Source organism: Pleurodeles waltl, chromosome 3_1 (genome assembly GCF_031143425.1).
Source record: "Pleurodeles waltl isolate 20211129_DDA chromosome 3_1, aPleWal1.hap1.20221129, whole genome shotgun sequence".
In the NCBI taxonomy this organism is placed as follows: domain Eukaryota; kingdom Metazoa; phylum Chordata; class Amphibia; order Caudata; family Salamandridae; genus Pleurodeles; species Pleurodeles waltl.
The window spans coordinates 86,474,565-86,499,594 of NC_090440.1; the positions used below are offsets into that span (position 1 = coordinate 86,474,565).

A 25,030-nucleotide genomic window follows, 5' to 3' on the forward strand; every position below is an offset into this window, starting at 1 on the left:
GGTTTTAGGAATTAATTCAACATGTTTGTTAAATATTGCTGAATTATACCTTTAAGGTCTGTTGAATGTACTCCCAATATATTTGTGTTTTGGTAAGATCAGACTCAATGTAATACTCCCAAACAAAATATGTGTATTTTTTTTAGATTTATTTTAGCCTATGTTTAATTAATAAACCAGGTTTATCTTGCCTACCTGGGGTGTTTTCTCAGGGTCCCTAACACATGTATGCATGCATGTACCTTTCATTCTCTTGATTACTCTAGTCAGAATCTCCTTGCAAATGCATGCATACACTTTCTCAAGTGGAATATCTTTTCATTTGCTACCAAGTTATTGGAAGTCTATTGAGGGGGTCTACTCAGGAGTCATTATCAATAATATAGTATAAGGGTTCTTTCTATGCCAAGTTGCTAAACACAATCAACATTCAAGGAGAAACCACACATTCCAAGTCTACACCCCTCTTGTTAAATCTTGTTGATACGTATCTATGATTAGCCTCAACATTAAAACGTATTCATTTGTAAGACAGAAAATCAGCACACCGATGTTTATGTTAATGCATGATACGGAGGTTTATTTCCACAAAAACTTTCTTTTGGAAATTTAAAGCATGATGGAAGAACTCAGCATGGTGCTTAAAAATTTTAAGTGAAACATCCAACAAAAAGACACACAAGAACATGTTACAGCAATTCTAAGAAATGATCTACCTGCACATCTCCACATTGTAGCCAAGCTCTTCCAGGTTAATGGGATCCGTTCCAGGCTGGAAATCACTGACGTTAAAATACGAGAGGGTATGGTTCACAAAGCCATGCATGGTGCCGTCTGCACTGTACATGTACAGGTACACGAGGCGTGGGATGAAGTCAGAGGTGAATGAGATCACAAATGCCTGAACCGTGACAGTAAACAGCATGAGTGCAGTGTTAAGAGACATGAAATCCACAAAATCCCCAACCAACACGACTCAACACACATGACCATCATCCAACCAATAAAGAATTTAATGCTTTAAATCAGCAGTGCCACCCATTTTATCAGCCGTAAAATTGGCTTAGCAAAATAATAAAAACACAACATTAACAAATACAACATTTTGAATGCATTCAATATGATTACTTGGAAAAAATGCACAATTTAGAGAAATGCTGGTCATCACCTTTAGATTCTAGACAGTGAATAGACCAATATACTGAATTTTACATATGGAGGCAGTGCTAAAAATGGACTTGCATGTCCAGGATATGGATAAATTATAGAGAAGGAGAAGCTTACATACAAACTAGACAGCTATCCATAAGAAATGAGAATACCACTTATGCATCAAAAGTGATATAGTTTCAAAATGATGTCAGATTAGACAAATCAATAGGATCCCATACCCATTTATACCAAATGCTTAGCCTGAATTACATGAAATGTGATTCCACGTTTAATTAAACTATAGGTAATATTGCTGCTTGAGTACTTCTTTCAAAGGTGTTTATATAGTGCTTCATACTCTTTAAGCAGCTGTGCATTGCTGTGCAGCATTGAAAGCTGAGGGTCTCGTGTTTAGCAGTGCGGCCTGTGAGCTTTATTTAGCAATGAGGCTGGTGTCTTGTATTTAGCAGTGAGGCTTGTGTCTCTGTTGTTTATCTCTGAGGCATTGTCTGCAGTGAGACCTAGGTGCTGGTGTGTAGAGGAGAGTCCTCTATTCATGGTGGTTTTATCTGTGAGGTCTTTGTATCTAGTTTTAGGCAGTGAAGACTGTGGGCCTCATTATGACCCTGGCGATCACCAGATCGCTAGGGTCACGGTCGGACCGCCGCCAAAGAGGCAGTCTGAACGCGACATTACAACCGTGCCGAAAGCACCACAGTTGGACCTCCGGCACCGCCAGGTTGCCCCCAGTCGACAGCCTGGTGGTTGTAATCTGCCAGGGCAGCGCTGGGGATTACGAGTCTCCATTCTGCCAGCCTTTGCATGGAGGTAGCCCCGCCATGCAAAGGCTGGCGGAAAGGGGGTGCCGGGGGCCCCATTGGGGCCCATGCACTGCCCATGCACTTGACATGGGTAGTGCAGTGGCTCCCATGGACAGCTCGCCGCGCTTTCCACTACCTGTGCCTGAGTTATGGGCAGTGGAAACCGCGTCAGGTGCTGCTGCACCCGCCGCACCGCCACATTGGAGCCGGCTTGATTAATCGAGCCGGTGTCAATGTTAAGGCCCTGCGGTGAACTCCTAATAGGGCCAGCAGTGTTCTGGCCGCACATGCCTCCACCACCCACCATGCTTGTAATGAGGGCCTGTGTGTCTCTTGTTTACCAGCTTTCTGTGTGTCTTGCTTTTAGTAGTGAAGCCTGCATGTATTGTGAAGCCAGACAGTACACCTTGTATTTAGCTTTGAGTACATCATACTGTCCTAGTTAACCAACATTATGTTCTCCAAGGTTTGTATAGTGCCATACTGCCATTAGTATGGTCTCAGAGAAGTAAGTTACACAGGCCCGGGTGCAAGACCCTACCCTGCTGCTGTGAGGCAGCCTGATCAGAGGACACCAACTCAGGCCCAGACGTTTCGGGTACAATAATCACTGTAGCCAATCCAGAGCCACTGTGATGACTTGAAACCAGATCTTCAAACACAGAAAAGGCCATGTCCTCCCTGAATTGGAATACAAGACGCTCAAAACCGGTTTCACCCTGACTGGGGCTCTTTAGTCAGGTGTAGCTTGGTTCCAGTGGAAAAGTAGGCAAAGGATCCACGTCTGGACATACCTTTGCCACTTAGTATGGCACATCAAACAAACAAAAGGCTACGGGAAGAATGCATGCAATTTGTCAATCCACTGGCAACTACTTGGCGTAGCATTCAGTCTCATCACTCTTTTGTCCATCATCCCACCTCAGTTTGGACCCAGTCATATGAAAATCAGTCTCGACCCTGCTCCAATAGGAACAGTCCAGCCAGAACAGGCTAGGTCCTCCCTGAACTGGATCACAAGAAACACAAGATCGGTTTCATCCTGACTGGGGCTCTTAGATCGGATGAGCTTGGTTCCTGATCTTTTCCCAAACTCAGGCAAGAGAGGTAGTGGCGGGAGGTCGTACTGGACTACCTTGCCCCACTACGGGCAGAATATGTCTCCGAGGGAGGGTTTTCTTTGGAACTCCCTCAAGTGAATGTGTAAACACTGTGTGTTCCCAGCTGTGGTAAAGAGATCGATTCAGGGTTCTCCCTATTGCTGGTAGATGCCCTGTGTCACCTCCAGGTGCCTACTTCATTCTAGATCTGACCTGCGTCGGCAGCTGAGCTTGTCTGCCCTGGCGGGTATAGATCGTGCAAGGTGGTTTGCCACCAGAGGAATGCCCTGATGGCTCAGCCAGGTCCAGAGAAGCAATGCATCCTGTCACAGGACTCAAGACCCCCCCCCCCGTTTGTTATGGTACTACATGGCTGTGGTGTTGACTGTGAGAACCTGTTCCAGCCCTTGATGGTTGGCAGGAAGGCCAGCCATCAGGTAAATAACCCAAAGCTCTGACAGGTTCATGTGGAGGTGGGACACCAATGGAGACCAGAGTCCTCTGATTTCTACATCTCCTAGATGGCTTGCCCAACCCCATAGTATTGCCTCTCTCACCACCGTCTGTTCTTGGCGGGGTAGGAAAGGGGTCTAGCACTGCTCCAGCTGCAGTTAAGAAGCCACCATTGCAAATCTTTTCCTCCAAAACCTGGATGAAATCTGACAGATTCCATAGTGCTGGGCCCTTTGAGACTTCGGGTCTAACTGAAGAGCTGAATGAGCCACTGGGTATGGTCAGTAAGGAGGATTCAGGAGGCAAGACGGCCAAGAAGCCTCAGGATTATCCTCAGCAGAGAGGAAAAATTGGGTTTATTGCCAGAATATCCTGAGCTCGTTGGTCCAGAAGAAAGTCGCTAAAGTAAACCATACACAGGATAGTTCTGATGAAGGAGATATGACTTCAAAGACTGGTTAAGCACCCCAATGATGTGAAGAGGTTTGCTGTTGCCTGGAGGTGATCTGCGACTGACTGTTTTGCCCCCCCCTAACCTCCACTAATGGGCAGAAACCATGGCCATCCCCTTTGTAAACACCCGAGGGGCACTGGTGAGGCAGAAAGAGAGCACTGCAAACTAAAAATGCTTGTATCCCACCTTGGATCTCACAGGTAGTGCCTGTGGCCCTGCAGAACAGGGATGTGAAAATAGGCATCCTGCGGGAGGGATTCAGAGGGTGAAAATGCCAGAAACGACAATCGAAAAGGCTCTCCCAACTTGGGACAGCCGGCTTGAGTAGCTGGGGAGCCAGGGGACTGGGTTTGTGGCACTCAACCCGGGCCTTGGAGGCTGCCAGGAATGAGGATTGCTTACACCTAGATTGGCTCAGAATCACTAAGGTGTTCCCATGGTTGGAACGGACACTCAGCGAGGACCGCTTTTTAAAAGGGGGCAAGAGGTGGAGAGCTGGTCTCTCTATTCCCACTGGGCACCGAAGATGGATGGCTCCACTCTACATCCACCCCCAGCCACCATCCTTTGGCTGAGAGGTCACATCACTTCTTATGGTCCCACTCCGCTTCACTGACCTCTGGGAGATGCACAGGCTGAGTCCTTGTTTCCCCACCCACCATCCCCAGAGCAAGGAGTAAGGAGAATGTGAGAGCATGGGGCAGATTTTTGAATTGGTACAGCTGTTTAATGCTTTCTATTTGCAGGAATTTTAAGCTAGAATTTGTAGCAAGTAATGCGGTGTCTGTTGAATGCCATTTGTTAAAAAATGTTTGGTGGGGACACTTTGAGCCCCTTTATATCCTTTTACACCCCAAAAAACAGCATCAGGTTCACTGGATCCTCAAAGGGGTGCTGGCAGTAAGTCGGAATGAGGTTGTAGTGGCACGGGGTTTGTGGGTGGTTACTGGCATGTGGCCCTTACTTGCCATCCACCCATGCAAGCACAGTTGAGGCAAACTAGCACAGGTGCTTTGGGAAAAAAATACTTGGGGGTAGAGGATGCCCGAGGTAGGAATCCTAAGGGCAGTTAGGCCCCTTGTACAAGTGCTACCGGTAAGGGAGAGTTCCCAGGATGGGAAAGGGAAGATAGGGACCTCCCATAAAGGAGGGCCCCATCCTCTGGATGGGGGTTTTAAGAGGAAGTGTAACTGAATCAGTCATGATCTCACTCAGGAAGGGTAATGTGGTTGGTTGCACAGCAAGACAACTAGCTGTGGTTAAGTAACCCCCATGTACTAGCGTCTCTGTTGTTAGGTTATTTTCACTTGTAAACAAATATGTAAATAATGTGGTCACTCTGCAAAAGATTGTGATTACTAATAACTTGTTTGTGTGTGTAAAAATAAATACAGCCAGAGGTCTTATGCCCTCTAATCCAAAGAAAGAGCTGGTCGCAGGCCTGGTCATTGATGGCCGGGTGGGCAGGTACTGAGTTTGTGGGGGTGGGTCACATGGGACATTGGCGACTCCCTGACCATAAGGCCTCTGTCCATCTTTTGCATGAGAAATTAGAAGGAATAACATCCAGTTCCCACTTACTGTCTCTATGGCTTTTTTTTGCTAAAAGGGCCTGCACTTCCTGGAGCAAAATGGACAGATGATCTTCTGAGAGCTGCTGTAATGTAGGTGAAAGGTCAAAAAGGAATGACAGGGAGTAGTCCTGTTGGATGATTTGGAGGTCCCACTTGTCAGATATAATGCTCTGCCACCCTCAAAGGAAGTAGCTGACCATGTCTCCTACTAGATGGCTGTGTGACACTAAGGGTGCACTAAAGAGGTTTTTGAGGTTGTTGCCAGAGGGGATGGGACTTGGGACATATGCTGCTCTTAATGGCCTGGTGCAGTCTGTTATTGCCAATGGCCCTGATCTCGAAAGGACTGGGAGATCTGCTGTGCAGGTGATGGGATGAGGCCACAATGGGTTGCAGCTCCTCCTTCGGCTAGGCAGCATTGATTCCAGCATCAAGAACTGCGGGACTTACACAGAGTTTGGTGCTGAAACCAAAGTAGGCACAGATGCTGGTGTTAAAGGGGCACACATGGTAGAAAGGGTAGATGGCCTTCGGGTTCATCTGGATGCAGGCATGGCAGGCCTAGGAATCGTGATCTACACCCAGCCACCAGAAACACACCTCATAGCGGTGTGCCACAGACATCTGTTTGCACCAGTCCCTACGAGGCTTTAACACTATAGCCTTAGGGTGTGACATGTTGCCTTGCACACTGGAAACTTTTGAAGGAAAGAAACAATTCACAGAGTAAAGAAAAAAAGAGTAGAGCTCTGGGTTGCTTATGAAGGGGCAGAGAGAAAAGAACTTGACACCAGCGTGACTCCACTTGACACTTCCAGAGTGTAAAATCATTCGCGTGGAGTTCCACCTGCTAGCATCCAGGAGCATTGCTTTTCAGTTTTCTGGATCTAGTCTGGCACCTGGGGAAATATACAAGGTGAAGAATTGGTCATTCCAAGTATCCATAAGGACCTAAATAATGAAGGCTTCCATTCATCCATAAATGCTCTGTGGAATATGCACCTTAGCACAGGCACCAGTCACGGACATCAAGATATCCAGCCGCGGCTCCTCCGCCATGGTGTCGGAGCGTTGCCCCACTGGCTCAGAGCCAGCAGCTGAAAAATAAAACAAATTTAAAATTGTTTTATATTTCAGCTGCTGGTTTAGCCAGCAAGTGTAGGGAGGGGCGGGGCTGGGCCATGGGGGGGGGGAGGAGGAGTGGAGTTGTGTGTGCGCTTAAGAGCGCAAGTCTGTTTGGCCGGCCGTCTTAAGCCGGCCAAACAGACATGTGCATTTAGGTTTTTCCAACCCAGCTGTATTTGACAGCTGGACCGGAGAAACAGCACAGACTCCCTGTGCCTGAGCGAGTGGTAAACCAGCCTGCTCAGGCCAATCCCTGCGCTGCTCTCATGCTCGGTAACAGCATGAGTAGTGCAGGGATTGCACAGGTAGTCTTCGAAGCTGCTGGGACCAGGAAGCCCAGGAAGAGGAGCGCGAGGCAGCCGGCGACACCAGGTAAGTTTTTTTTTATTATTATTAACCCCACCTTCTACCACCCCGTTCATGCTTTGCCCCCTCCTCAACCCCTCCCCCCTCAGTACCTTTAAAATGCGCTGTCTGCCGCAGACGATATCATTGAGAAACACATATGTTTTCAGAAGCAATGAATGCTGGAAAGCTTAGCCTCGAGGTAACAGTATTAGTGTATATGAAATCCTAGTGAGCAATGCTCAGTCAAGGTTTGGATGCTCAGGCCATTCCATCATACTAACATGGCCATTTCCCTGCTACAATGAGTAAATTTTGCCTTTTTAGGTAAATTTAAAAACACCATTAATGCAACGCTGCCACCTCATTCGGCTACAGTGAGTGGATACAGAGCTGGGACTTCTGTCCCATCCTTCTGAGCAGGTTGGCAAATTCACTATTATGGAATATTGCAAACCCAGTGTTGTTATTCCAGTGTCTACCTTCGCTAATGCAAAGCCTAAGGCCCATATTTATACTTTGTGGAGGAAGAAGAAGAAATGTAGATGGCATCTTCTCTGGTTATCAACCAGTCATCTTAGTCTTCATATTAAAGATCTATGGGGCTGAACATATACATGTATCACTCCAAGTCAGTCTCAGCGATGCTAGGGGGATTTTGAGAATGCCTGTGTACTCAAAAATGTGAGAAAAAAAAGTAAGAACAACTTTGATATTCCTGCTCTCCTTGGTCCCATCTCAACTGTCCAGTCTCCCTCCTTGGCTGCACATTGCTTGGCTAGAACAAACCAAACATTAGAAGAGTGATAGAGTGAAGTGTATTCTAAACTGTGTCTTGTAATTGTGAAATTTCAGAGAACTGCCTGAAAATTTCACAAAGTTATGGTTCAGAGTGAAATATGGCTTGCCTGCTTCTATGACTTTTTTAGGCAAGCACACACATTGTGTAAAAAAGTTTTGTGCCATAACAGCAGGAGACTGGTTCTACCAGAAAATGTCCCTCAGTGAGACATTTTCTGTACAAACAAATATTCAGCTGCCATTTCTGGGGGGGTTTACATACAAGGGCTTGCTTGCTTAAAGAAAGTTACATAATTCTGATTAATATGATATTTTGTGAAATTTGAGTAAAAAGAAATTCACAAATTTCATGAATTTTGCAAATCTTTTTAGCTTAATAAATATTTTGTCCAGGGGTATTTTCATTTCAATTGGGTGAGACATTTCTCAACCGTAGATTCTGTAGAACCGGTGAAAAATGTATGAGACCAGCACAAATTAAACAGGATGCTCTGCAGTTGATTAACAATGTTTACAACAGTGCTAATACATTGATGCATCTACAGTCTACTAGATTGCCCACTGTGCAATCTTACTCTTTTTCAAACAAAGTCATGCATAGCCCCTCCTCGGGAATACCATTTCCTCCTCTTCACTTCCTCATCTAAGTCTTTATCTCATGAGGTGTGTCCACAGTCCAGAGAATGGCACCCTGTTGCCAATATAAAACAAACAAAAAAAATCCTCCAGCTGTGCCTATAATGGCTGCCTCTGCCCAGAAACCTCCTCATTTGCCTGTCTCATTTGAAAGTTAGTTACCTTGTGCTTTCCTTTCTGGATGGGACTTCTTGGTTGAGCCTTTTCTGCACGCCACGGATTGTGTTCCTGACTTTGTGTAGCCTCCTAGGTCAATGCTGGGCTTGTCATCTGCTGGCATTACGTGCATCCTCATCCCCATTCTATGCTTGCTTGGGGCTGTTTGGTGATGGTTCCTGTACTTGGTCTGACCTTCCATTGCTGCCGTCTGGGTGAGGTTATAGTTATGGTTCCTTTTCTAAGTATTTCTACCAGCTTCTTATGTTGTTTAATGTGGATCCTCCCGCAGGCTGGGGCGGGGCTTTCCATGTTTGCTCCCCTCTGGGCTGGAGTTAGGGTGCACCAGTCCGCTGTGAGCACTGGAGTCCCTTTGCTGGAGCATAGGTGAGTGCTTCATTCTTCTTTGTTAGATGTGGGCTGGGCTTGGGTCCTGCTAGACTAGGCGCTTGACAGGAGCTCTGCTTCTCACTGCTTCCGGCTGCTTATTGTGTCATAGCCACTCCCCCTTACTTGGCTCTTTGTTGGCTACTCAGTGCACTTCCGGTGCTTGGCCTGCTCTTCAATGCTCTCTAACATGCTTGGGGGTTAGTGTTGGGTATGTCTGCTAGTGAAGCTCTGGACCTCTGTGCTTGCTATAAATTAATTTCCCCTCCCCCGGGTTCTGCAGTGGCTGAGTGTGGGCTTTCCCAGTATGCTCCCTGCTGGGCTTCTGGTGGCTGTGTCCCTCCCCTTTACAAACACTGGAGCCCTTTCACTGATGGACAGGTATGCACCACCCTCACTTTGTCCTGGGATTTGGGCTGATTTCGGGCTTTACCCGGCGTTTCCTGCTAGGATCGGGACCATGTTTCATGGCTGTGTTCATCCCTACCTCCCTGATAATTATACTGTTGGCTATGATGTCCTGGACCCCATGTTTGGCCTACAATTTACTGCCTCCCCACTGGGCTTGTGGCTGGGTTGTGCCCGCTCCTTTTGGGGAACAGGATGGCTCTTCACTGGTGGACATGTGTGGTCCTCCCACCCTTGTGGTTGCTTGGCTGGTCCTGTGCCTCCTCCTGTGCTCTCTGCTGGGTGAGGTTATTGTGACAAGTGCTCCTGCATCCCTGTCTCATGTCTGATTCTGTGTCCCTGCCTCCTATCTGAGACGTTGCTGGGGCTAAATGCTGGTTAGTTATAGGCAGTCAGGATAAATGCCCCTAGACTAACCCAGGACCAGCACTTGTCATGGACTGGTTAAGGACAACCAGGCAGCACCTCTACACAGTCTCCATAAATGTCAGAGGCGCAGCTCACAATATACATTTGTTACAGGCAGCCTGGTTAAAAGCCCCTAGCGCCCATATCGGGGCGACAGGGGAGCAACATGCGCCTTGAACGGTTACAGATAGGCAGGATAAATGAACATAGGGTCCACCCTGGAGCGAGAGAGGAACCACTCATGGCATGCACAGGACAAGAGTCCCATAGGGTTCCTCCATATTTAACAGCCCATAGCCTGCACTGGTTACTAACAGTCAGATAAGTGACCTACAACAGTGGTTCCCAACCTGTGGTCCGGGGACCCCTGGGGGTCCGTGAAGCCTCTCTAGGGGGTCCATGACTGCTTAGAAAAAGTAATAATATTAACAGATTAGGTCCCAAGCTTTCAGTAATGATTCAGTGGGGTCCCCGGTTTCTAGTACGGATAAGTGGGGGTCCACAGAAGTCAAAAAGCTGGGAACCAATGCCCTACAGGGTCCACTCAGGAGCGAAAGAGGGGGCAGTCCACCCTCATCCATTACCTCCTCCCATTCCTTACTATATACATACTGTGAGCAGTGGCGTAACAAGACTTGAGTGGGCCCCTCTGCAAACTACATGGACCCCCAACCCCGTCCCCCCCACATGACTCAGGAGCTTTCCGGCCAGGGTACTGTGCCGAGGGGGGCCCGTAGAGCTCGGGGATGCCCCACCCCGCAGGGGCTGTGGGAGCCTTGTTACGCCACTAACTGTGAGGTGAGGACTCACCACAGTCACCTCTAATAAGCAACTCCTAATTAAAATACAGAAAATACAACCCGGCCCCTTCAGAATTAAAGGGGAACAAGTATTATGCACTTCCTAAATTTACCAAGCCTCCAGAGGTACTCCCAAAATAAAAAGGAAAGGAGGGATTTAAGAAATGGCACGAGGAATAAGGAATAGGAGTAATGAATATTACCAATAAGTAATCCAGACATTCACCCCAAACACCAATGGACAATAATCTCAGAAAATAACAAACAAAAAACTTTACGCCTGAATATATTTTCTCAGCTTCTCAGGCTAAATTGTTTAAACAAATAGTTTATAATTGTCAGTGTTAGACTGGTGTAAAGTAGGCTTTGTGTCCAAAGGTCAGACAGCTGCTGCTGGTCTAGGCAGCTCAGCACAAAGTAACGAGGCGTTACCCTTTTTGTGCTGCACGTTCAGCAGATGGCAAGCTGCTGTGCCCTCCCTGTGGCTTCTGCTGTTCGGAGCTCACCCGCCCCCCACCATCTCTGCCGGGGTGGCTCCCCCCTATAATGAGCCCTAATGGTAACAGGTGGATCTCTGCTGTGTTATTTGCGTTCACAACTGGAGGAGCCCTGCTGCTGGCACGAGATCACGAAGTGGCAAACACCGGGGAGCCTCCCTGGGCGCCACTTATCACAGCTCCCCAGCCAGCTCTGCAGGCGCTAATCAGCGCTCCGAGGCACGCGTGCTGCAAATTAGCACTCTTCGAAGAAATAACTCTTTCCACGCCGGAGGTGTGAGGGCGGGAGGGCAACTGGAGGTGTGAACACAGTGGCACTCTGCCGGAGAGCGCCACGAGCTGTTTATGTCACACAATCAGACGCGTGCGTAGCTGCAGGGATCCCGGATCCGGCGTAACAATAATACGCATATGGAAAATATTTCACAAGGATAATAACATTTATCACAAAAATACTATTCTTTTTATGGCATGCCACAAGCCTGAGTTCTATGTTTGTGTTCACATGATGCCATATGACTTTCACTGCTGCTATCCAGATTTCGGCTTCTGTACATAAAATGTCTAGCTATTAAATGGTTATTTTTGGTGCGATAGGGCAATAGCAGTACTTACTTTGTAAATAAAAAAGTGCCGGTGCTCAAAGCCTTCCTCTTAAACACGCGACGGATGCAATTCAATGTGAGAGCACGGAATACTGAGGCAGCGTAACCCTGAAGCCATCTCGGGCCTCTTCAGACCATTTACAGCCACTCCCTGCCCCTTCAGATCACCCTTGCAGCTTTCTGCTTTCTCCCACTGGGACGCTTTTTCGTTATTCTCTTCCTCCGTCTTTCCTATATAAGTATTTTGCTGGCAGAAAATGCATGAGGCAGAAAAATAAGCGCCAGCCCTCAAAAATAAGTGCCGGTGCTCTGCACCGGAAACAACAAGCACAAATGAAGCACTGGATAGTAGGGTAAACTGAGCCCAGAGTAATACATATGCTAACAGTTGACCCCCTCCGTGGGTGTGACGTGCACAGGCCTATATAGAGAGGGTGAAATTCTTGACAGATCGGTGGCAGGCAGGGCTTGGGCCGAGTCAGGCAAATGTGAAAAAGAGGCTTGCAAACACTGCCCTTCCCCCATACTGGGCTTTACAAGCACTGACCTTTTGAGAAATGTCGAATTCGTGTTCTGGAACAGTCTTCACTGCTCTTATAGTTTACAGCACAATCTTAAAATATGTCACTAAACGTCTCCGCAGTACAATGTCACCATTGCTATACATCTCATGCTAGTCATGAGATGTCCGGAAATTGGGAATTCGGCCATGCCAATGCATGCTCATAAAATTGTGGCTATGTGTAAACAAATACTTTTGATACCTGTGACATAAAAAAAAACGAATTGGTAAATATTGCTGTGCAGTGCTTCATACAATTCATAGATAAAGGGATTGATTTGTAGTTAGGAGGTAGTAATTTCGGCAGGAAGTTGTAATGCCAGCAGAGTAAACACATGGTATCGACTGATGCTCCCCCCTTGCAACTGAGCATGACAGAATGGGTCAGCCCAAACCGTCCTGCCAGGCCACCATGTTGTTCTACCATGAAGAGTGGTTAACAGGCTTAAAATGGAGGATTGATACAAAAAACAGCACAACTGAGTCTCTCGTTGCGCAACCTTAATTGACAGCCACAGTACAGCTCCACACAAGCTCACAGGAAACCAACAATCCTTTCCTAACCATTTAAACTTCCCACAAAAAGCAAACGAGAAACCTGGTTATTCCAATGTAGACAAAGCACAGAGAGGATACCACCTTCTACAGAAAGACCTCCAATAGTTACAGAAAAATCATGCTCCTCCCCAGCCATGCAGATGTCCTCCATGACAACCCCTTAGAATTTTTGGAGGAGTCAGCGGTTGGGTTTGCCCACATACAATTTCCAAAAGTGGTGACAATGGACTCCACTGTGTTGCATCTGCTGTTGTGCTCCATGCCCCTTCGCATGTGTTCTGAGATGGGGCTTGTCACCCACCAGACCTAATGTGCAATGGTTGAAGTGTTTTTGTGGTTGTCTCTTTGAGAGGTGCATCTCAGTGGGAGTGAAGCTTCCTTGATCCTCCACTTGGACCACTTCGGTTGAATGGTAAAATACCCAGTTTCCTGATCTTCTTGGACTTTGTACTATATGGTGCATAACCACACTTATCTAGGTAGGTGTAGGATGCTGGTGTGAGTGAGCATGCACAATATATGTGGTTGGCTGTTTTAGTGGACGCGTTTCAGCTTATTTCAGACTCATTGCTACTGAGTCGACGGTCCCATTTTGTTAATAAAAATGGGTCAAGATTCGTGCATTGGTCGGTGAACAAAAAAACTGCATCATTTTGGTGTTATTGATGACAGCGGAACAATATATTTTCGAGCATTTACTTGTCGTTACAGATTTGTTCTTCTGCCCCAGATAGCAGCAACTACATGAATTTACTCTGGCTAAAAAGGCACAATGGTTCTTATTTTTTATAAATTACAAAGCAGATAATCAAAAATTCAACTACAAATTTGTACATTCTTTGCACAAGACATACAGACTGACATTTTTGGCTCAATCTCCAGGTCTAGACCAGTTGCAGAAACTAGTAGTTTATAAGAATGTGGGATGATAGGCCTTTTAGTCTGCGTAATTTTTCACTATTAATCCAGCTGTTTGCTAGCTAAAATTAAAAAGAAAGTCAAGTTCCTTTGAGATAAATGACTTCTAAACATAGCTGCTAGACACTGTACAGTTTCCCGTGCTGTTCTAAAAACAACATTGACACATCCTATAGTTTTGTTTCACTTCACAAAAGAAATACTTCAGCATGGCCTATGTCTTGAAGCTGTGTGCCTATGCATAAAGAATCTATCATACAAAGTAAAAGGAAATTATTTGAAGAGAGAATACACATGTTTCTGGCCTCCTGGGCGTAGAGCCATAATCCTTCAGGTGACATTGGGTCCCACTGAGAACACAGAACTTTGGGAGTCATTAAAAGTGTGATGGATTCCCTAAAGTTATTGTCAACATGTTTCTGGACCAGGAAAGGAAGCAGGAAAAGATGTGTTTTGTGGATAATATTTGTGAACATAATTTAGAGAGACTGTAAATTGATAAATTTCTTCTCATCAACTGGATTGCCAGCAGCACTAGTCATATTTTGGAATGTTATTATTTTCGTTACCCTACCTTATAACTTTCAGGTCATTCCCAAACTGACCCCTCCCTTGATAGGATGGAAGGATCTTTGGAGTCACAAGGATTCAGACCTGTGATTTATAGGCTGGACACAGATTTTAGCATAAGGCACGGAACACACTAAACTGGATTACCAGTTCACTACATTGTGCACATTAATGAAAACATTCTGTTATATAGCAGATCCTGTGGCCGGGGCAAGTAGTAAATGAACTTGCAAAAGACACAGGTCCAGTTTTTTTTTATCTGGTTATTTCTTGTGAAAAGTTGATTTAAGGTAGGCATTGCTAGTCATAAAATCAAAAAAATCAACATATTTATTGTAGCTAATCTTTTAATATAGTTTTACTAATACGACAAAATGTCTCCACACTAACATACTTACAGTACCACCAAAACAATACAAAATCTGCATTCATTCACATACTGAATTACATATTCACCCACATCTTTCACCATATAACCGTTTAGAAAAGTCTAAAAATTGCTATTTCGAAAATTACTCAGACAACTCTTACATTTATAATGACGGCCAGCTTTCCAATTCCTCGTAAGATATTGTACCAAATGCCTAAAAAAGAAAATGAAATTGTTACCAAAAATGATCATGGCCCAGGAAAGAGGTTACTTGCTGCATACAATCTATCATTTTTCCTCAGGAAATATATGTTACCCCCTTGAAACGCGGGGGGGGGAATAATTAGCTGCTGCTGATCTCTGTATTTCCTCATATTTATTGAAATAAATATTCTATCATAATTTACTAAAAACCGCTATGCACATTTTGCCACAAAACACACATTGAGCTGGTATTGATGCTGCATGACCTCTGAGGATAATTATTCACTTCCTGAGCTCATGCCATAGGCAGCCCTATATGGCCATGATATAAGATGGTCCCTGTCCCACACCTGCTGGGCTGATTTCACACACATAAGTAGTGGCAGGCAATAATCAATAATGTGCACAAGTACACGGCCAGGAGAGGTAAGAGAAGGTACATATATTATAACAACTAGACTACCTGGTGAGGTGCTTCAAAATGTATGTATGTATGTGTCTGGAGAGTATGTGTGTACATGAGCATATGTGCGTACTTGTGCTGTATTTGGTAGGAGTCTCTGGTATATGATGGCAACAACTGATATGTTTCAGAAGATTTGCCTCTCTGGTTTCATAGCACAGGCTCCCTCACGGTGGCCTGTTAAAAGGCTAAAAAATTACTATGGTCCACAAAACAAACTGGAATTTCGTCCAGAGTGATGACTCTGGATGACAAGCGTTTTTGGACATGAGTTATGAGCTACGGACCTGATAATTCCAGGCCAGGAGACACCAGAACGGGCAGCACAGCCAGGCCCCACCTGTACAGTACAAGGGGTGCAGACAATGCTCCCCCCAAACAGGCACAAGCCTGCCCTGACAATCTGCCCATCCAACCCCTTCCCTGAACCTTACTTGCTCGTTTTCTGAGACCTGCCGCCTGCAAAGAGGTAAAGGAACATTTTCTGTGTTTTTCTCCTCAAAAAAGGAGAAAGCTATAAGAAACAAACATTTGCAATGCAATGGGTCTCACGTTTGAGCTATTAGTGTTGTAAGTTCCTAATTGGACTTTTCTTGCCATATAAATTGAAAATGAAAAGTAAAACAGTTGACATAAGCAGACGATCCAAAGTGCCATGGCCTCCATGAGAGCGAAGGAGAGACGCAAAAGGAAAAAGAAGTTCTCTCGCAGTCAAACATATTGGCAAATGTGAAATTATCCATGTAACAGGGTCGATAGCCAAGGCGGTAACAAAAGTGCCCCAAGCAGGGACAAACGCAAAGCATTTACCAATGATAACAAAGGATTTTTGAAAGGCAAGCCAATGAACGAGTGATAGTGATGGGTATGCAGTGGGCGTGGTTAATAGCCCACAGAGACTACAACACGTCAGAGCGCTTGCGCGCGCGATCTAGACAGAGCCGGTGTATCAGAGTCAGGAACCCAGTATCCCTGCCCCAAAATCCACAAATGCTCCAAGGGTGCATTTTTGAGAAGTGGAACCATTCGACCAGTTCATCCCTCTAGAAACAAATTAGGAAAACGGTTCAACTTATGCCCTAGGGTTTTAAGGCTGAACCTGGCCTTTACCTCACAAGGTAAAAACTGATTTTACAACTGAGAGAAGGTAAGCGAAGAGTGTCCAACAAGGACTGAATATATCCCTTTGAGCTGACAGCTTCCTGGGAAGGGCTGTTTGCGTGTGCACTCCATCAACACCTTTTCCACTCATCAGATCTTTCAGAACGAACAAATGTTTCCAAGCCAAAGATTTACCAGAAAGAATTAATGTTAAGAACTGCATTCACTGGGCCCCTCAAGTATATTTATTCATCTGTCTGTTCAGCTACAGACATTCTTTCATTACTGACACTGAAGGAGTAATCTCATTTAAGAGGCAGGCTTAACCTCTAAGAGAAGTTCGAGAAATGCAGCCCTCCCAGTGCCTAATCTCCCTGGCACCAGCCCCAGGCAACTGGGGGACACTTCCTGAAGACTTCAACAAGCCATCCTGTCCCTTACAAACAACGTAGGGGACGAGTCACAAAGCATTTATTTGTACGGGTAACAATACTCCTGTACATGCTTTTAGGCTTCGAAAGGGCCAAGGGCCAGATGTAAGTAGATTCTGAATTGCGACCCGCAAATTGCGAGTCAGAGCGACTCGCAATTTGCGAGTCGCAATTCAGAATGTAGGATGGTGTCCCTGACACCATCTGCGACTCGCAAAGGGGTCGCAAAGGCCCACCTCATTAATATTAATGAGGTGGGTCGCAATTCTATCACAGGACCGGAGGCGAGGATTATGCAGATCTTTCTTCACTTTTAATTAAACAGCAAGTTCAAAGTAAAACAAAACATGAACAAAAAAACTACAAGTTCCATGAGCCCGCCGCCATGGTAACGAGTATCCAATGATGTGCGCTCCTTCACGTTGGTATAAGTATCCCGAAATGCGTCACACTTCCTCTTTCTTCACTGCTGTGAGCCAGATAAGTGCCTTTCTGCCTCCGGTTCGGGGGTTTCTGTTTGCTTTGGCGCGTCTCTGCTAAATTGCATTTTCTGTCTTTCGTTCGCCGGAACGAACGTTCCGCTCGAGCGTTTCTTTCGTTTTCTTCCCTCCGGCGTGTTTAAATACACGTCGGGCCCACTAGAGGGCGCGCGCACGCTGTTTTTCTTTCGGAGAGCATGTAGCTCTCAGCGCTCGGCGCTCGCGCCTCGCGTTTGTTTTTCTTTTTTCCAAATTAAGGGTTTTTTGGCCCTCAATTACACGTTTGTACCTTCGGTACAGTTTTGTCCCTACCTGTGACACCCATTTGGGTAAGGTTTACCCCATTAGGGAAGATATTATTTTTTTTTTTCTTGCACTTACAGTGACAGAGTGGGTAGGGATTTTACCCTATATATCATATTTTTTGTTGGGTGTGCACTCTGTCCAGTCCTCATTATGCACTCCTCTCAAGAAAATGAGCCTTTTCCCAACATGTCCCCAGGTGAGGGTTCCTCTCGCCGTACCCTCCCCCCCGGGGTGGACACTTTGTTTTCACAGGCTATTTCCCACGCTTTAGCCCCTCTTAGGGATAGTGTAGCTAAACTTACTGAACAGGTGTCCAGAGGTACGGGCATGTTTGGTGTGACGGGAGCGGAGGGTGATTCCTCTACCCTTTCGGCTCCCAGGAAACTGCGCAAGCGCGACGCGGGGCACCTGGAGGAGGGCGAGTTTTTTTCCCATCCCAAGAGTGCGCGCGCGCATACGTGCTTACCCTCCCGGGAGGGCTGTTTGCCCGGGGTAATGGGTGACAAGCTTCACCACCTATGGAACCCTGATTTGGAATCCCCCAAAGGCTTCATGGGAGGTTCAGATGAGGACTCATCATCTTTGGATGACGACTCAGGTCGCCCTTGGCGCCCTGGGGCTACCTTACCAGATCCTTCGGATCGCGCTGATTCTGACTCTGATATGTTTGAACCGGAGGGTATCTACCATCCACGTTCCTCGGAGTGGCGCCCAGACCACAAGGTGGCTGAGTATGTCGCCAGCAAAATTAGGCAACCTCTGGACAAGGAGGTGCGGGCCCGGCTACGGGCGGAGTGCCCACGCCCGTCTTTATCGGATAAGGTCGCTTGTACACCTGATATTGACCCTAAAATGTGTACGTTTTTTGCAAAGTATACCAAGGATCCCAAAAAAGGGATTGACCGCTCCTGGCGAGCATGTCAAGATAAACTTCTTGATGTCCTTGGTCCCCTCACACAGATTGTTCAATTGGCGGAGCGTGCCAGGCAAGCAAACACTCCCCTACAGACGGACATCATCGCAGGATGGGCTCAGAGAGCTGTTTGTCTCCTGGGCAACGCGAACTGTGCCATCTCTGCAGAAAGACGCAGGTCTTTATTAATCAAAATCGACCCCAAATTGGGGGAACTATCTAACTCGGAGGCAGGGGCTGTTGCCCAAGGCAATTTATTTGGCGACCCTTTTGTCAAAGAATTGGGGAAGTTTGTGGCTACGTTTTCGGCTTTGGATAAAGCGCAATCTTCCATTAAAAAGATTTTCCCCAACAAGGTTTTTGGCGGGGCCGGGCGAGGCAGGGGTCGCTCTTCCGGCCGTCCTTTCCAGCGAGGCCCCAGTTCCTTCCGGAACAACGGTTGGAGGGACGGCAGACAAGGAATTTTCTTCCCCAACAGAGGCAGGGGAAGAGGCAGAGGGTCCAGAAACACGCGAGGAGCATCTAACGCCCCTGGAGGTCCCTCTGGTGAGGCTTATCCCTTTTTCCCCAAAAAATTTTGGAGGGAGATTGAGGTTTTTCAAGGACAATTGGAGGCGCATTACCTCCGACGCATGGGTTCTCCAAACTGTCTCAGGTTTTCAGATAGAATTCTGGGGTACCCCACTTCAGGAGAGACTGCCTCCGCCCATCGTATTTTCGGCAGAAAACTCAGAGCTCATAGAATTAGAGGTTCAGGCCCTTCTCCACAAGGGAGCCATTTCCTTCACTTCCTTTCACCCCACAGGTTTCGTGAGCAACATCTTTTTGGTGGAGAAGAAGGACAAGGGGTTTCGCCCCGTTATCAACCTTCGGGCATTCAACGAATGGGTGGTTTACAGACATTTCAAGATGGAGGGTATTCACATGCTCCGCGACCTCCTCTTACAGGGAGACTGGATGGTTCGTCTGGATCTCAAAGACGCATACCTCACAGTCCCCATTTTTCCGCCCCATCGCAGATTCCTGCAATTCATATGGAACGGCCAGATGTTCGAATTCACCACACTCCCCTTCGGCCTGTCATCGGCACCTTGGTGCTTCACAAAACTTCTCAAACCAATAGTGGGAAAACTGAGATTGCTAGGCATACGCCTCATAATTTATCTGGACGACCTCCTTTTGATGGACCAGTCCAAGTCTCAGTTGATGTTCAATCTGAACACAACTATTGCGCTTTTCCAGGACCTTGGTTTCGTGATCAACCAACAGAAGTCGCAACTTACTCCGACTCAATCGTTAGTCTTTCTAGGGTTTCTAGTGGATTCCCGATCGGCGTCTCTCAGTCTCCCGACGCCGAAGATCTCCAAGATAAAGAAGGAACTGAGGAAAGTCCTTCGACGAGACCACATTTCGCTACGTCAATTAGCCAGGGTGATCGGCCTGCTTTCCTCCTCGATTCAGGCCATTTTTCCGGGTCCCCTACACTACAGAGCCCTGCAACGCTTGAAAGCGTTTCACCTTCGCCGAGGGGTCACGTACTCCGAGTTGATCTCCCTGTCTCCAGAGGCAAGGACGGAGTTGTTTTGGTGGCTGGACCACATGGAGGCATGGAATGGCAGGGCCATTTTTGGTGCAGCCCCGGATCTGGTGATCGAATCAGACGCCAGTCGCCAGGGATGGGGGGCTCGTTGCGGAGACATATCGTTCGGGGGACGCTGGACCCCGCAGGAACTAACCATGCATATCAACTGCCTGGAACTCCTGGCGGGATCTTTTGCGATCAAATCTCTCACGAGAGACAAAGTCTCATGTGTTGTTCTACTACGGATGGACAACGTATCGGCGGTACAATACATAAATCGCTTAGGGGGAACAAGATCAAGAGCCCTAGCGGAACTGGCGAAGAATCTTTGGCATTTTTGCCTTCAACACCAAATCTCAGTCACAGCAGAATATCTTCCGGGAGTCCAGAATGTAGGGGCAGACTGGAATTCTCGGTTTCTCCAGGATCCCAGCGATTGGCGACTACATCGCTCGATTTTTCAGCCGATCATGGATCGCTGGGGTCCCTGTTCAGTGGATCTCTTTGCGTCTCGTTGGAATGCTCAACTTCCCCTATACTTCAGCTGGCGACCGGATCCGGGAGCGGCGGCAGTAGATGCGTTTCTCCAGCATTGGGGTACCCTTCAGGGTTATGCTTTTCCCCCATTTCTCCTCATTCCGCGGGTTGCGGCTCAGGTTCGCCGCCAAGAGGCGACGGTGGTTCTGATAACCCCCTGGTGGAGGTCACAGCCGTGGTTCCCGACCCTGTTGGAACTCTCGTGCGAGTGTCCTCTTCGCCTCCCGCATTTTCCCTCAATACTCCTGGATCCGTTGGGTTCCTATCACCCTCTGGTCCTTCAAGGTCATCTTTCCCTCATAGCTTGGAAAATTTCCGGCATCGTTGGCAAGACAACCGACTTTCGCAGGAGGCTAATAACTTCATCGCACAGGCCTGGGCCCCGGGTACATGCAAACGATATAGATCTGCATGGAACAGATGGTCTCGCTGGTGTGTGGGCAAACACTGCGATCCCATGGGGGCCAGTATTACCGACATCATCAATTTCCTTGCAGAATTAGGGGAATCTGGCTTAGCGTATCGCACTATCAATTCTTTTCGTTCGGCCATCTCGGCGGGCCACCCGCCCCTTAACAATCTCCCGATCGGGGAGCATCCCTGGATTTGTAAACTTCTTAAGGGTATTAGACTCTCCAGACCTCCGCAACCCAGATATTCGGAACTCTGGGACGTGAACTTAGTTCTTACTCTCTTGTCCTCTTGGCGGGACAACCAATATTTGTCACTAAAGGAATTGTCAGCCAAATTGGCCATGCTTCTCTGCCTCATTTCCTGTAAGCGAGTGTCCGATGTCAGAGCATTGGATATTTCCGCTCGTATCTTTACTCCAGAGGGAGTCACGTTTACTATTGCAAGGAGGACAAAGTCTAATACCAGGTCGGTATCCTATCCCGCTTTTCCTGATTCCCCGAAGCTATGTGTGGTTCGTTGTCTCAAAGTCTATGAGGAAGTAACCAGTTCTTGTAGACCTCCAGGAGTCGAGCAGTTATTGATTTCCATAAGGAAACCGTTTAAGGCGGTTTCTTCCCCTTCCATTGCCAGATGGATTCGATGGATTCTCTCTGAGGCAGGAATAGATGTTCGGGTTTTTGGCGCCCATTCTACTCGGGGAGCTATGGCTTCCAAAGCCATACAGGTGGGGGGCAGATTGGAGGACATCATGCATGCTGCTGATTGGTCTTCAGAGTCTACTTTTAAAAAGTTTTACTTTAAACCAATTCATGAAGCAGCCGCACTTGTGGTGAGTAAGCTTTAAACTTGCATAATCCTCGCCTCCGGTCCTGTGATAGAATACGAAATTTCCTAGCTATCGTGAAGGAAAGTTTCAATTCTATTAAGGACACGGAGGCGAGGATTATCCCACCAACATACTTTACGCTGGTATGTCCCCTCCCGATTACATCTACCTACGTAACAAGGTAGTATACTTGAGTTTGTACATTTATTTATTGTCATTCTGATCATGTTCTAAATACATCATGTTGTACTTGATTCAGATGTGATCACATTCTATTTAGAGGTATTTTAAGGTTCATGACTTTATTGCAGTCAGTATGTATCTGTGTTTTATCGGATTTGCATCTAATTATACCTTTTTTGGTAGGTTCCGAGACTACGACCAATTGACTCTACCAGGATTCCTTCCGCAGTGAAGTCGAGGAAGTGTGACGCATTTCGGGATACTTATACCAACGTGAAGGAGCGCACATCATTGGATACTCGTTACCATGGCGGCGGGCTCATGGAACTTGTAGTTTTTTTGTTCATGTTTTGTTTTACTTTGAACTTGCTGTTTAATTAAAAGTGAAGAAAGATCTGCATAATCCTCGCCTCCGTGTCCTTAATAGAATTGAAACTTTCCTTCACGATAGCTAGGAAATTTCGTATTTGCGACCACATTGAGACTTGCGGCACTCACAGGGATGGTGGCCTGCTGGAGACAGCAGACCACCATGTCTGTGACTACTTTTAAATAAAGCATTTTTTTTTTTTTGTAATGCAGTCCTGAGATGCATTACAAAAATAAAAAATGAAACGTTTTTGTTTCATTTTTTCAGAGCAGGCAGTGGTCCATAGGAACAATGCTTGCTCTGGAAAAATGTTTTTAATGCCATTCACAAAGGGGAAGGGGGCCCCTGGGGACCCCTTCTATTTTGCGAATGGGTTAGCACCCATTTGAAATGGGTGCAAACTGCAATTACTTTGCGACGGGGTTCGCGGTCACAAAGCAATCTGGCATTGCACTGCGACTCGCAATTAGGAAGGGGACTCCCCTTCCTAACTGCGACTCGCAAACCCGTTTTGCGATTCGATAACCAGGTTACCGAATCGCAAAAGGGGTTTTGTGCATTGCCAAGTGCAGTTTGCACGTCGTAAACAGTGAAATTCGCTGTTTGCGACGTGCAAACTGCGTGCTACATCTGGCCCCAAGTCCCTAGTAGTTAAAGTGCAAAGACTACACTGCCTTTTTTCCATGTTGATTGCACATTAAAATTCCCGGAATATTCCCATTTTATTTCCATTTTTGGTGCTTTGAGTTCAGTCACAAAGGCACCTACGAGTACGTAAACGAGTACTACTTTATATATTCAAAATTCACTATCTTTTGCTGCTTGCTTTGTTATCTCAGCATTTTTGGTACTCTTGTCCATTGCATTTATTTCCTTCTGAGCAGCTGACATAGCGCTGCAGTAGCCTCAATTGCTATATGGAGCACTTGAAGTACACAACAAAATATGAAATCCATTACATTTAAATTCAAATCTAATAAATACAATTTAAATTGGGGAAAGCGTTACATCACAAAATGTTAACAGCTAGTACTAAAACATACTATAAGGCATGAGATTAGTAGCATATTCTAAAAGATGTTGAAGTAATAGACATCTGTTCACTGTAACGAACAGCATCTCTAGACAGTAGTCCCGCTCAGTAGATTTATCTCAACAAACTATACGAATATTCTGCTAATCACGACCTACTTATCCTATCTGAGGAAGACGTATGTTTTTAAATCTCTGCAAATACTATCAGAAAGGCAGATGGATTCTCCTTGGTAAGGTATTCTTGAATCTGTGGCAAATGAAAATGCCTGTTTTGATGCTTGAGACTTCCAAGCTTTCGGAACATCAGACTAAGCATGGATCTTGTTGGCATCTCTTGGCACAGCCCCGCTCGGAGCCATTTTGAGACACAGTAAGTTGATTTCTATAAAATAAAGGGATATTAGGCAGAATTAACTATGCCAAACTGAGTCTAGTCTCCTATTGCAACCAATGTAAGGGGATCAGTACTTGGTAAAAGGATCAGATTTTCCACCCCTAGGTGGATTGTGAAATAGAGGTCATAACCATATTTTGGAATTCCCAGTAACAGTGCAGTCTCAATATTGGTATGGGATGTAAGGAACTATTTGTATGTGATCAATAAAAGCTGATAATGAGTCAAATGAGTACTCTCAGCTACTTTGATATCACACTCATTCTGGAGTGTGACAACATCATAGTAGCCAAGAGTACCGATTGGTTGCCACTTCCTTGAGGTGAAACTTGAAAATTGTTGTACTGTTTCTGCTGGCCTGCTCTTCCCATGGCAACCCTCTAGCAATTCGAAATCTACAGAAATTGAGATTCAGAAACCCGTGTGTGAGTACTTCCATCTACATATAAAAGGGAAATTCATAACTAGGCAACTGATCGTGCTACTGATGCGACAGGAAAGGCACTAAGAGCTAACATCCAATTTCCTATCACAGACAACCATATTTCCTGGATAATCTCATCCTTCATTACCAACTTAATATAATGTTGGATATTATTGGGATATCAAGGAATGGAAATGACTCACGATACTATAAGACCACCCACAGTTTTCTATACTTGTGGAAGTACTAGAATTTTTGTAGAGCAAACCTAAATGTTCAAGGTTGAGTGGAATGATTCAAGATATGACCATATCAAGAGAAGGGAAATCAGGAGGTTCCTTAAGAATAGTGGATAGATGAGATGCTCCTTAAAGAGATGCTTATTAGCTCCTTTCTGAAGTGGAGTAGAAAAGTAATGAGTACGCTCCATGGTAACGTAAGAAAGGATGCAACCTTGCGTAACCACGCATGTCAATCGTATCAGAGGCAAGGCGGTGTGGTGACTGCTCAAGTTATGCTAGTTACCAAGGAGTACGCCAGTCAAGGATAAGAACTGCTAGGCCAATTCACTATCCCAGAAGTGCGATAGCAAGACTTTTTGCAATAAGAAATGCTTGTGATGGGCCAATCGTTGTACTGAGCTTTCTAGACAGGCTTTGTTTTTTTGT

General features: G+C 46.2%; 1 protein-coding gene across 3 annotated transcripts in view; it reads right to left on the bottom strand.

The window, feature by feature from the left end:
- Positions 1-25,030, bottom strand: part of ANO1 (anoctamin 1) — a 616,593-nt gene that overhangs the window by 18,896 nt on the left and 572,667 nt on the right. For all 3 annotated transcript variants that reach the window (XM_069221899.1, XM_069221898.1, XM_069221900.1), the window contains 2 exons: positions 14,862-14,914; positions 717-901 (listed from right to left, as the gene is read on the bottom strand). In XM_069221899.1, coding sequence (XP_069078000.1) covers positions 717-901; positions 14,862-14,914 — 238 coding nt within the window. The remainder of the gene's footprint in view (positions 1-716; positions 902-14,861; positions 14,915-25,030) is intronic.